The sequence below is a fragment of the Cuculus canorus genome, chromosome 2, assembly GCF_017976375.1.
Source record: "Cuculus canorus isolate bCucCan1 chromosome 2, bCucCan1.pri, whole genome shotgun sequence".
Taxonomy (NCBI): Eukaryota; Metazoa; Chordata; class Aves; order Cuculiformes; family Cuculidae; genus Cuculus; species Cuculus canorus.
This window is the reverse complement of record NC_071402.1, coordinates 117,335,358-117,349,773: the sequence shown is the minus strand read 5'-3', so window position 1 is coordinate 117,349,773 and position 14,416 is coordinate 117,335,358. Positions and strand designations below refer to the sequence as shown.

Sequence of the window (14,416 nt, the reverse complement as noted above, 5' to 3'; positions counted from 1 at the left end):
ACTCCATACAACAATACATTACTCACTGCTTGCAGCAGCCAGACCCCAGCAGGGTTGGAATTACACTGAATTGCATTCCTACATTAGACACAGCTCAGTAGGAAGGAACTTGTCAGTCTAAAATGTTTAGTCTGCCTGCCTGAAGATGTGTGAGGGATGGCAGACTCTTCCACTCTGTTTACGATGAGGCAGAATAAGATTGTAGACAAACTCAGAATGTGAAGCATTTACATGGAGTTGGATTTATAGGGTATTCCCCTCCCAATTGCTCCTGACATGGCTGTTGTTTCTGTTAACTCACTATTTCAGATTCTCAACCTACATCTTAAGTCATTCTCGAGACCACCATGAGCACTCCAAGACAATGTATAAATCGACAAACTTGTTTAGAAAAAAAACTGCAAAAAAAGAAATTAATTTAAATGTCAATAAAACAATTCTATTGAAGGAATTGTTTAATGGAGAAAGCTGTGAAGACATAAGACAGAAACACAAGATCAGGGGTATCAAGAAGCAGCTCAGAAGAAAACCTTCCATTGCCTCTTAATCTTCATATGAATACCTCAAATTTAATCCAATTACTTGAACAATTTTTCTAACAACTGAAAAAGCAAAATATGATCACATTTAATAAATTTTAAATGGTGTAGTTCATTTCTGTCAACAGCATAACATTCCTCATCCTGCTACTGCAGGACAGAAGATGTTTACTGTGACATGTATTCATAAATTTAATAGGAAAAGATCTTCAGCAGATGCTAATCTGTGATTTCTGAGTGCTGCTATGTCAAATTATACTAGTGGATGTTTAACAGTTTAGAATCACTGAATGTTTCTGGATATTGGTCATAGCACATCATCATCCTTCATCAGGAGAACACTTATTCAATCATAGACATTGGTAATAGTCTGCAAGATGTCTAAGGGCTTCGATGAAATGCCTTATCATTTAAATCAAATGGCAAGTGGATTAATAATTGTGTCATGAAAATACTACTTCAACAACTGTCATTGAGGAGGCTGTGCATAACATGGCCACAGTAGCTGAACCACTCAGCATCCCTTTAAACATCAGAAGCCAGCTGCACCCTTTGTAATGGTTTCTGTTTAGAGATATGGGTAGCTTATGCTTTAAAGCTTTGACTTTGGCATTTTACACAAATACTGTATTCAAATAGAGCATGTTTTAAAAAGTGTTCTCACAAAACATAATCCCAAGTGTTCCAAACACAGTAATAATTTTGGTTATACCAAAGGAAAGTGCTCCATTTTTTTAATTTAAGCAATGCAAAATTTTATAACTTATGTATATTTGAAATATCCTTGCACAGGGTAGCAGAGTAGCTTAACTGTTTGTTAGTTCTGGACATGTTAGTCCTAATTCTTGGAGGGACGTGAGTGACACCAGGCTGGTAGTGGTAACATGATGCATCACAGATTTGGAGGTTACAGGACCTCTGTGTCGGGAAGAGCTGGGCTGATATTCCCAGTCTGGTCTTCAGCAAGTAAAGTCATTCCACTAGGCTAATTTTGCAAAGCCATAACTTCTCTGAGTATATGTTTAGCAAGCAATTCCCTTGATTCAGAGATTCACATTGAGAAGTCCACCACATCCCTTGGCAAGGCTCTAATTATGAAATTACACTGTTTGTTAAAAACGCACATCTTACTTCTGAAGTTATTCAAGTTCACCTACAGCTTTCAATTGTCGGAATGGATACTTGTTTACCTTTCATAATCTCATTCACCATGGAGTCTAAAATACCAAGTCAGTACAGCCTAACACCTTATTTTCCATCACCTAACTGTGGTGAAATTCCACATGAGTTCTCCTGCCCGCCGCTTAGCATTCTAGCAGAGCAGATTTAGTTAGGTTGTACTATCTCACATTTGTCTTGAGGCAAATGCTCCCAGGTACTGGTGTTTATATGTTGTGTGGTATTATTATGGCATGGCAAACTGCCTGCATATCTGACCAAATCTGTATCCAGCCAAAGAATGGCAGCTGCAGGTACTATTCCTAATTCTTTTGTTCTTCCTATGTTCAAAATCACAACAGTAATTTTCAAAAGACAGGCAATCATCAACATTAAACTCTTACCTGAAAATGCTAAGAAGACAGTATGTTTCCCTAAAGAAACAGAACCAACTCCTTCCTAACCTACTACAGACCTGAGGACAATTGAGTGGAAATTACTACTCTGGTCAAAGTTATCTACACCTCTGTTTCAAAAGCACAAAGTGGAAACTTAGAACAAAATCTCTTAAAGGAAGTATGATGATTATAAGGGTAGTTTAACTGCTCGTGCTAAGAAACAGCTTGGAAAGGCAGGTGTCAGTGTTTTTTATTTCTAGGTATGTGGTTACAACAGTGGTAAACGTGCCTTGTCATTAACTTTCAAGGGTAAGATATTTCAAATAATTAGTGGTTTTCTTCTAGCGTTTACTACCCACCCTCACTCGTAAGAAGGCCAATATGCTTCTGAATTCAAACCACCAGCAGGTATGTGCCTGACAATTGCACTACAAGTCACTACAACAAAAAAAGCCAAATAAGAGGAAGTGCAAGCTGACTGAACCATGATTAGTATATATGCAGACAACTGAAGAGAGAGTTGGGCCTTAAATAGTCAAACTGAAGCAAGCTACAAAAGCTTTCTTGCGTCTCAACATTCCCTAGCAGCTCCTAGCACATAGGCTCTTAACCCGAGAAAAACAGGGAAGAAAAAGTGTTAATTTGGTCTTATTGAACATGGCAGCGTATTTGAGGCTGATGAGAATTTCTGAATGCTCTGGGGGCTTTAATCCAGAATTTCTGTTGAGAAATAACAGTGCTTATGGCTCTCTTTGAACTTCGATTTCCCAGTCACAATAGACCAGTGTTGAAACAATCTCTGTTCATTTCCCATAAGTTCTATAATTATTTATAGAAACTGCAATTAACATATCGATTAATTAATTTTGGGGTTTGGTTTTTTTTTTTTTTACACATTAAGCAGAACTAGTCAAAAATCATGGAAAATCTAACACAAATAGCTGTACTTAAGTTTAACAGGGGCATCAAAGACTGGATGAAACCATAGGAAACTTGGGTTTGGATCTCCAGAATCTAAGAGACCAAGCCCAGGCTTCTCACTTCCCAGTTTACTGCTTTAACCATGGGTCAAGATGCTAAAGCTGTTCTGAATTAGAAGTCATCAATAGGTCTTGCCTCCTCTTCTCATATAAAAGAATGAGCCCGTAACTCCTTCCAACACACACAGGAGTCTTCACGCCTAGTATAGATGCTTTGAAATCTTCCTTCTAGGGCCAAGTGCCTAGTTTTTAAACAACTCAAAATCTACATGGGATATGCCTGGGTCCTCATTCTGACCTCCACGTTCCTGGGATTTTTTGTGATTTAATTTGAATCACATTTTTTTCCCTTCCTTTATATGCACTAGGCACAGGGAACACGTACATATAGAAAGCTGTAGGCTGCTTCTTGTGCTAATATTCATGGTATCAGTGTTGCCTCAGGGAAGAGTGGGAAGAGCAAAGTTCCCACCAGGCATTAACTTCAAGGCAAAAGTATAAAATGTGAGAAGCTAGGAATATGTGAGAAAGAAAAGAAAAATAAAAAAAAAGGAAGAAGAAACACTTTTTAGTTGTATTCTCTTTTTCAGAATAGTTCACCAATCTTTTCCTGCTGAACATCTTCCTGTTTCTATTATCTACAAGCAAACAGAGAACAGATAGGGCTTTAGTTACAATCACACAATGTGGTACTGCTGTTTACATGCAAACTTGGGTTACGCCAGCTTTGCAAGCCTGATGGCCTGGAACTGAACATGCCAGATGAGAATACTACAAATGCAATAAAAGGATCAGCTTCCCATATTTTTGACTTAAGGCATTCCCTTGTGGTAAAGCTGGGTGAAGAAACAGAAGAACAGACTGAGGGGAAGAAGGGAAATTCAATAGTCCAGAAGCATGTATCGCTGACCTAGTTACTTTGAGAAAGTTTCAATAAGGAGGCTTAGGGAGTCAGGACTATTACATGGTCCTCCTTGATCTTTTCATGAGGATGAGAAATGGTTGTTTTCAGTTTAAAAAAGGAAAAAAAAAATGATTCTGTATGTAAAGCTGCTCTTTGTTATGCTGTGAACTCCCTGGAGAGAATATCAGTCACCCTGCAGGGGCTGGAAAAATGAATGAATCCACGAGGGAACAGGCTTTCTTCTCTTCTGACATGCTTTGGGAGACCACCCGCACACACATCAACCCTTTCTCTGCAGAATGCCACCTCTACAGCCCTGCCCAGCCTCAGCTAGCACGGATCCTTCCTCTCAGAGCCCATCACTGATGGAGTTCAGGTGCTCTCAGGCTAACGAGCGGCATGACCATGGGCATCTCACTTTCTGGGCAATGGCTTTAACCACTGTAGGAAAAGGAGACAATGCAACCACAAAAATAAGTAATAGGAACTGTGGGGAGGTAGAAGGTACACAACAAGGCAGCTGGCCAGTTGCCACAGCCCAATCACTGCAGAATCACACATCTCTTTGTATGCAGGAGACAAATGAGAAGGGTAATTACTGCATGCTTGCAGGCAGAACCAGCCAAAGAAATAAAGAGTCAAACACCCCCTGCATATGGCAGCTCTTTTCTGGAAATCTTCATGAGTTCCTTATCACAGATAGACAAATTTGTGCTGTTCAAAATGTCATCAAAGTCTCCCCATTAATGAACTACACAAAGATTTACTTCTTCATTCTTGCACTCTTTCTATGAGCTGCTCAAGAAGAATGGAATACCCTTCGAGTCACTACCCAGTCATGTTACAGGAAGCTCAAGATAGCAGGGGGGGGAGCATCCTAAAAGCAGGAAGCAACCAGCTATCATGTGAACTCTGGAAGCAACTCAGTGCTGGTCAGATGCTGAACTCCCACATTTGATTTTATTGTCTTTCCATCTTATCATTATTGATAACATGCTGAAAAAGATAAATCCTTACTTATGTACATTTTCACAGTGTAGCCCATTTTAGGGTAAAAAGTACATTAAAAAAACCAGCCTACGTAATGTCTTGCTCAGCAAGAAGTGCTACTCCATGTTAATTAGCAGCTTTACGGTGAGTTGAAGTAAAATACACTAATACGTAGCTACAGACCTCTCTTTAGCACTGGCCTGAATTTCCACAGTGGATACCAACTGTATGAACCCGAAAGCAGGATGTGACACCAACTATCTAATGAGGGAATATTTTAAGAGACTGGACAGTCGGAGAAAAAAAAAATGGAAAGGGAAAAACTGTGGTTACATCTACCATATTCCCCCAAGCAACCACTTTAATGGATGGAAGTTAGTCACACACACTACTCTCCTAAAGCACTACTAAATGCACAAGATATGGCAAGCCCTGATGTAACTATAACTTCAGATCTGCCCCAGCTACAGAGCTCTTAAACAAAGCATATGGGAGTTGGACTGGACAGCCAGGTAATCCTAAAAAAGGAGGAGCAGTCAAAATGACAAGAAATTTCAGCTCCCTTTGAGCACTAAGACTTTTCTAAAACTGTTGCCTAAGTATTATAGACATGTTACCAAAACTATTGCTTTCTACAGCGAGTTGTTGATAGTATCTGAGATACTAATCGGACCTCAAGGATCAGACCAGATCAGCATTTCAAGAAACAAAAGAATCTTGGACAGCTGCTTCTGCTGCCTTCCTGTAAATAACCAGAAGTGATAATCCATCAGTAATAACCTGTGGTTTGTTTCAAAGTTCACCCTCTTGTACAGCAACATTAAAAATGTACTTGTATTAGTTAGTGAGATGAAATCTACAAAATTACCACATTATCATCCAAAAGCCCCAGGCACCACCTAAACATGCCAACAAGTGCTGTATAAACGTGATTGTTACTCCCATTCTGCGCTGCAGAATCCACAGCATGATTAAAACCAAAGGGAGACATCTCACCTGTGTCTCATGTTTAAAATATCTAGAATAAAAAAACTATAGGTTAACTCCTGAAAAAATCTAATCGAACCCCCTTTTCTTTCTAAGTCAATCAAATTAATATCAGCCAACTTATAACACTTTTGTATGAAACTATCAACAAAACTAAAACCCACGTCCACGTTCTGAGGAGGAGCTTGCCTCCTAGTCCTCATTTCCCATTCTCCACTTTGCTTCTTTATTAATTATACTGGCACTAGCAGCTTCACTGTGAGAAGAGAGCTTCAGTTTTCATACAGTCTCAGAAATGCACACAAGTGCTTTAAAATGAAAGGCCTTGTCTTTATAAGAAATCACCCCTCTTACACATTTCTCTGGTTTTGGGGGGACTAACTATCCCCAATCAATTAATCTCCATTGTCCCAAATTCTCATCCTGTGATTCTTCCTGAGCAAAAAACCTTAAAGATACACTATCAGAAGTTTGGAAACATCATCCTTCCCCCAAGTGCCTGAAATCTCTTCTTCCTAAAGTTCTGAGGACTTCAAAATACTGCAATCAAATCATTCTTTTGCTCCAAGAAACAAGGGCTGGATCACTCTGACTCCTGTAAGAATGTTATCAAAAAAGCCCCCTCAAGGGAATTACAGCCTCATAACATACAGTTGCCTATTATTAATTCTGCGGCCAGATTCTCAGCTGGTATAAATCAGGGCAGGTTCTTTGCCTTCAACGGAGTAAAGCTGATTTATGCCAGCTGACAGGCTGGCCCTACATGCGTTCCACTTGCACAACGCTAGTTTTTAAAGAGGCCTGTTCAAGTGCCCCAGGCATGTAAGAACCACACTTAGGTCTTTACTTGGAAAACGTTGCTCTGAGGAGTAAGGCTTCGAAACCTTCCCACTGCTCTCTGAGTATGTACTGTTCAAATTCACTTGCTTTTCTAATAGAAGAAAATCTCTAAGCCTGAAAGAGCCATCACGACCTTGGGAATACAAGATGGAATTTCTAATGCCTTTTACATAGACCTTTTTTTTTTTAACCGAGTTTAAATGCTGAACTAATGAAGCCCACAGGTATGCCAATGCAATGTTTTGGAGGAACCGATCAACTGCACAAAGGGTTATCTTTCAAAACTTATGTTACTGGTGACTATAAACAAGCCAGAAAGAATGTGGTATGACTTTAAAATCGTTGGCTGAGCTTACAGATTTGACTATTCAATAAGTCTTCCTTTTTTACCTTAAAACCTCATCTCTCTACTTATGGAGCAGGGCAACAGCTTTTTTGAGGGTGTGGGATGAAGTTCTTAGGTACAAACAGAAGGTTTATAGGAAATAGAAGAAAGCTTTCTAATACCTCTCGTTCCAGATTACTGTTCACAGGCACAATGTTAATCTGAGGTGTCATTGTAGTGATGTATCTGCTGGGTTGTAAACTGAAGGATGCTTTAACTGTGAGGAAGCAACCTCCTTTATCTGTTCCTGAAATCTGTTCATTTCAGTAGAAGTTTTGCCAAAATACTACTCTGGGTGAGTGGAGAATTGCAATCCTGGAATCAGACTATCAGGACTGTTAGTAATAAAAATTGTGGTTCCATTGCATGACAGAAATTTCTGAATATAGCTTGTTATTATGATATAAAACAAAGACTAGAAGACACCAGTCATTCAGAGACTTACCATTCCCACCCAGCAAGGAGAAAACACATGGTACAGGTCAACCTAAAAATAACTGTCAGGAAAATGTTTTTCCTGTCCCCCAAAGTGCTATAACATTTCATACATTTTCATACTTGCCACCAGAGTGAAACTGAAATAATTCGAAGTGGTGGGTGTGGGGGTGTTTGTGCATGCATGCACAACGAGACAGTGACATCCCTCCAATATCCTGGGGAGAATGGGTAGGGGGAGCTACAGATTCAAATGTGCACTCTATGAGCCAGACTAAGTCCTTTACCCTGCCTTTATTTTGTCCTTGACTACCGATTATTGAGTATCAATGATTTCTCTTTGTCTCTCTCGCTCTCTTTCTGTAACAGAAATTCCATCCTGGACTTGGGGGGGGGGGGGGCGGTTTCCTGATGAAAGTTTAATGGAAATGGGTACATTTCCACAAATTGTTTCAGTTTTGACAAATCAGCATTTTCCCATGAAAAACAGTGTCAAATGCTCTCAACCAGCTCTAATTCTAACCAGATTAACTCAGGGATGAATGCCAGCAGGAAGTTCTTGCTAAATACCAGTTGTTTGAGCAAAGGAAAACTACTCCTTCCCTAGACGATCTTCCCAGAAGTAAAAAGGCTTTAAAACCTCAATGAAAAAAAGGGACAGGTAGTTCCAGCTATAACAACGGCATTTAAAGCAAAAGAAAGAGCAAGGAAACGGCATATTTTAGAAAAAATGCACAAACATGGACAAATCGGTAATTAATATCTCTCCTGCCACTGCTTTTCTTAAAATCTGAAACAGTTGCTAAACTTTGCAGCAGTACAAACAAATGGACGTTAGACCCTAACTCAGGAATTTGTATGGACTGCAGGGCAAAACCCTTAATATATATTACAATTTAAATTCTGCTTAAATCTCTAGAAATTAATGGACATAAACAAATGATAGTATGTTGTCACCAGCAGAAACAGAATAAGCAACTCCTGGTGAGATCCGTTAGTTCCAACCACTACCTTGGATGAGTTTTTCATCACTGGAAGATGTTTGAAGTGGTTTGCTCTCTCTACTTATCTTACCCTAAACATCTGTTCACTAACTAAATCTGTGTTCTTTCAGGCATCAGGGTATAAATGATTGTCCTCAACCAATTCCAGTGCTGCTGCCCTGCCCTTTTGCCAGAATGAAGACATATTATGAAAAATAATTGTTGAAGACTTAGATGGGTCATCGAGAACCCAATCTTACAAATATTTATATCAACTCATTGCTCTCAGTGGCATTGTCAGCATATTTGCCTTAACTTCAATGGCTTGCCCCAGTGTGTATGCCCACTCCTTGCTGTAAAAACAATCTGTCCCCTGCAGTAATAAGTTTCTCCACTGTTTCTTAATGCAACTCTTACCACTTCGACCTGCCAGTGAAGTCAAACTTCAAAACAACTTATAATTAGTCTGCTGAAAATAAAGTGTATTTCTTCTGATTGTTTTTTTCTGATTTTTTTTTTTTTTATTTTAACCTTCCAGAATTATGGTTTATTAGAAAAGCATGGGTGTTTTGTCTTGACCTTCCATTTTATTCTTAATATAAGATTTAATATCAGTTCTCATTATCCTACAGGAAAAAAAAAAAAAAAAGAAACAAAACCCATCAAACCCCAACAAAATCTAAGGCTAAAGACCTATTGAACAACCCAAAATCTCAAGACTAAATATCTTAGACTAAGGACTCAGCCAACTTTCTTTTTCATAAAAGGACTGGCCCTCCACTACTTCATGCTGGAAATCCATTGTACTCTCCAACATCTGCACAGAATCGATTGATATACTAGTCCATTTTACTGAGTTTGCAATACTCTGATGATACAAACTAGTCGCTATCCCTGGGATGTGCTGCCTGGTAGTTTCTCCTGAATCAAAGGGCTCCTACATGGCAAAGTAGACACTGCACTGCTGGTCTCCCACCTGCCTCAGGACATCTCTTTGCTCTCCTCCTCACGGAAGGGCCATGGGTATTGTGGGAACATCAAGATTGTAAAGACTGACCTCTTTCCTAATAAGTTCAGAACCACAGGGCCATAAAAGTTGCTGGAAGCCCTGACTTTCAGTGCCACCAACACTCATTCTACCCAGGACAGCCAGCGTGGAGACTGCACAGAGCACTTTCAGATCACAATCTGTCATTACATTAGTGATGATACTTCACACTTAGCTCCTACAAATGCACCTGGTTATGCAAAATCCAAAAGAATAACAAATTGGACCCAACCAGATGCTTTTGCTCATTTGTGCTAGACTACAACTGAGTCACAGCTCTTCTGAAGCCAGAGGAGTGACAGTGATTCAAAGCGAATGCTAGCAAAGTGCATATAGCACAGACACACATTACATTATTGGGGTAGGGGGGGAGAATTCCTCTGCCACAAATGCAAAACCATCTTCTTAAAAATATCTTGAAGAGGAAATATAAGCATGGTAAACTTCAAAACCTGGTGGTAAACTTCAAAACCTGGTACTATGGTGATATTACACTCTTCTTCTCCCCCTGAAAGAGCAACTCCTTTGTAAAACCCTAGTCCTGATAGAAGAAAACACAAAAAAACCAAAAACCAAACCATGAAGAATTTTCCTTCTGGTAAGATCCTGACACCATCTTTGCTCCTAAGTTCAGAATTAACCTTGTCACAATGGCAACTTTTATCATGCATCATTAACATGAAACTGAAACTAATCGCCCCAGAAAGGAATATTTCATTCTGAAGCAATGTTTTCTGGCTAAATGTAGGTCATAATAGCAAGTGTTTATAAAAAGTAAGTGAAAAAATATTATTAATATGAAAAAATCTGAATTATTCCATTGCCCTTTTTTGAAATTACTTTTGAAACTGTTTCAGGAAACTTATATGCTATAGCTCTACTGATGCTAATGGAGCTATATTCACTTGCAGCAGCTTAAGAACCGGCTCATCATTTTTTTAATAGAAGTCATTTCTATATGGAATTTACCATCTGAATATTATAGAAGAATGTTACTATCAATGAGCTCAAAATAGCAATTATATGAAAGTGGTTTTCAAAGTCTCAGGTATAAAAGTCTTAGAATTCAAGGATAACCCATAAACAGAAGAAAATGCAGTAATATCTGTTCTATTGCTACTTCCCTCTGGAAATAACTGGAAATTTGCCAGTTTTAACAGGGGGACAGGAATGCATTTTAGATTTGATCCTGTTACAAACATGTTCCACCATGTTATGAAGCTATTTGTTCTCATACCTCCCTCTTGCAGATATCTGAAGCTATAAATTTTATGTTATGTTACTATAAAATTAACTGACCATGACAGGTTTTTAAAAATAAAGAGACAACAATACGAGTTTCGCTCAAAGGAGAAATTAAGTTCCTGATGTTGAGAAATGAAGAGTTATTACACAGATTATTCCAAAGAACTGTTTTTCACACCCCAAAGGTAAATTACAGATTCATGTTCACTTGGACACAGCACTGTTAATTTCTTTTATGGGCAACTGCTGTTTTGCACTGTGCTCCCAATTTAATGTTCAGTATAGGATTCACAATCATTCAAAAAAATCACACCTATGTAAACAATGTAAAAAATAAAACAATTGCTTGTGTGTAGTACAAGAGATTAGGGCATCTCTTTCAAAGCAGATAGTTCACTTTGGACTTGCTCACAGACTTGTGGGTTTGCTCAGGATCTTTAAGGGAACGTACCACTCCTGTCTAATATTTTGCAGTGGAAAATGTTAAAATGAATTTTTAGCTGGGGTTTTATTAACCTCTTCATCATCAAGAGTCAGCTGGTTACTAAGCACAGATGAGAACTGAGCTCTCCTCAGATTGGTGTCTCCCCTGCCTCATACTCACCGAACTGCTGAGCTATTGATTATTACAAAGTAAGTAGCTCTTTTTTTTTGTTTTGTTTTGTTTTCCCACAAACGTGTAGCAGCTCAAGTTTTCATTTTGATGCCAAATAACAACCAATATCCAAACCTCAAAGAACTGTTGTTTTCCAACCAACTCTTCCTGTTATACACACAGTAGAATCCTACAGTGATTATTAGAATAACTTTTGAAGCTACAGGACAGATTATCTGACAAAAGATCTGCTCAGTTTTGGTAACTGTAGTGTGTAGATGAAAATCAGTATGAATAAAACTGAATTGTAAACAATCTCTCTATATTTTTCCCTCACTGCACCTATGACAAGAAAGAAGAACAAATTCTTAACTTATGTCCACTTTTAAAATGTAACTGTAGTTTGAGACTGTCTTTACTGGTCGAGTGAAAAAAAAGCACATAATAGTAAATAACACAACATGAACAAAAATGAGGCTTTTTCATTTAAAGCTTTTCCTGATGGGAATCTGCAAAAGCTTGGGGCTGGGGTCAAAATACAAGCCATCACTAGCTGGATACGATTTACAATTATCAGAAATAATAAAAATATAAATTAAAATCAACAAAAAGGTGCAGATCTCAAATTCAAAATGATAATATTTTGAGCCCTGGGACACCACAGTGTCTTCTTAAGCTGTTTTCATCGTCTGCCCTAAGATTCCATTAGTAACTTTGCAGGTATGTATGCAAAACCTGTTGACTTTGACAGGATTATTAATGAAGCATGAAGTTATTCATTCTCTACATAGCTGTTGGCAGTAGCTATACAAGAGCTATCTCGTTTGTCTTATTATGTTTTAGCAACAATTTGGAGATCATTATTGATGACAAATAGACCACAGGGGAGAATCTGAGGGCACAGAGCAAAGTTTGTAGAAGCTCAGGTGTCTGCACATCTTACCTGAAAACTAAAACAAGATGTGATAGCACAAGATAACTCAGAAATCTACTTAATACTTCAAAACTGTTTCAGCTGCAGTTTTGCTGCAATCTGACGTTCACCAGCTGCACTGCAACGTGATTTAGGGCCTAACTTTGCAGTTACAGATGTTAGTTCACTTATGAGAGTTAGTATGGTAGGACCGAGACCAAAAGCTCTTCGGGGGAACCTTGGTTTTGATATCTTGGTTTTGCAGCTCTTGGTACATTCCAGATGTATAGAATACTGCAAGCCACAGCCTCAAAATCCTACCTAAGGATGCCTTGTTAAAAAAAAAAAACCAAAAAAACAGTAAAACAGAATAAAGGATGTAAAGTGTCATTAAACGTGAACCAAACAACACGAGCACAGGAATGACCGCTACTCACAGTCCAGAAACTCACATGTAAAACAACTTTTTGGTAAGCAGCTGCCGCTTTGGCCACGCACCGGCTCAGGCCGTGTCGCCCCCCCCCGGCCCCCTCTCTGCGGGGGTGCAGGGACAGCCGGTCCCCATCCCACCCGAAGAGCATCGCCAAAGCGGGATCCCGCCTGGTTCCCCGCGGTGCAGCCCCGCACCAGGTGCGGGAGCGGCCGCAGCTGCGGGCACAGAGCCGGCCCCGAGCTGCTCTCTGCGGGCTCCTCCGGCCAGACCCGACCCTGCTGCATTTCCTGCCAAATCCTCTCGTCTACCCCCTCTACGGAGGGACCTCACTTTTTCTTTTTCTCTTTTTTTTTTTCCTCTTTTCCCCCGCGACCCCTCCAATCCTTTCTTCCTCGCTTACTTTCCAGCAGCAGAGAAATAAACAAACCACGCTCACCCCCTCCCCGAAACGTTTCGAGCCTCAAAACTTTCTTAGCACTTTGTGTGTCGTAGAACCATAGAACAGATTGGGTTGGGAGGGACCTTAAAGATCGTGTAGTTCCAGCCGCCCCCCCATTCCCCCCCCCATTCCCCCCGCCGTGTCCCCCTGCTCCTGCGGCGGGCGCCTGCCTCCTGGTTCCCTCTTTCCCGGCTCCATTCCTGCCTCCCGGTTCCCTCTTTCCTGGCTCCATTCCTCCCTCCTGCCCCGCTCCATCCCTGCCCCGCTCCATCCCTGCCCCCCCGCTCCCCTGCATCCCTACCCCGCTCCCGCCCCAGCATCTGTCAAGCGGGAGCGCCCACTTACCCCGAAGCAGAGCGGGGACCGAGGTGCCCATGAGCAGCCCGAGGAGGAGGCGCAGGAGGCTCCGGGGCAGCCGGGCGGGCATCGCGGAGGAGCGGGGGGAGCGCGGCTCCGCCGCTCGGGACCGCGGGTGACTCACTGAAAACTTCACTTGGGCGCTGCAGGGGAAACAGGAAATCTTAAACTTCGCAAACAGCTGGGCAGGACTTTGTTACTCTTACACGAGTTCTTTCTCCCCCCCCCCCTTCCCACAGTCACCCCCTCCCCTGCGCTCGCCCTTTTTCTTTCTTTCTTTCTTTTTTTTTTTCTTTAATGTGAAACCTCACCCAGTTTGGTGTCAATCATCTGTTAGAGGACAGCCCCTCTCAGGTCTGGCTCTCCCACACGTGTCTTTCCGTGCAGCCCGGATCCCTTGCTCCTGCCTCCCTCCCGGGGCGGGGACCGGAGCGCCCGGCTGATTCGCGAGGGGCCTCGAGGTCCGCGGGAAACCACCATCTCGAACTGGACCTTCTCCCCACGAGATGACATCCCTGTCATTTGGGGCACGGCGGCTTCCCATGGCTGCTCCTTGCATCCATACCCCTGACCTTATCGATGCTGCTGCCTCCCACTCTTGCAGAACTGGTATCGGAAAGATGGGCATAACCCACGGTGGAACTAAATCAGGGGTCGGGGAGGTTGAAGTCAGGGTGATAACAGGAAATGTTCACACAGACTAGCTGGGCACTCAGCTCGTAGATGTTGAAGGACCTGGGGTTGTTGGTTGACAGCCGACTGAACATGAGCCAGCAGTGTGCCCAGG

General features: G+C 41.1%; 1 protein-coding gene across 1 annotated transcript in view; it reads right to left on the bottom strand.

Annotated features, from left to right (window-relative positions):
* TGFBR2 (transforming growth factor beta receptor 2) overlaps positions 1-14,068 on the bottom strand; it is a 61,255-nt gene extending 47,187 nt beyond the window's left edge. Inside the window, exons 1-2 of the mRNA XM_009570383.2 lie at positions 13,941-14,068; positions 13,618-13,772 (exon numbers count right to left, since the gene is read on the bottom strand). Of these exons, the coding sequence (XP_009568678.2) occupies positions 13,618-13,699 (82 nt within the window). The 5' untranslated portion in view covers positions 13,700-13,772; positions 13,941-14,068. The remainder of the gene's footprint in view (positions 1-13,617; positions 13,773-13,940) is intronic.
* Positions 14,069-14,416: the final 348 nt, after the last annotated feature.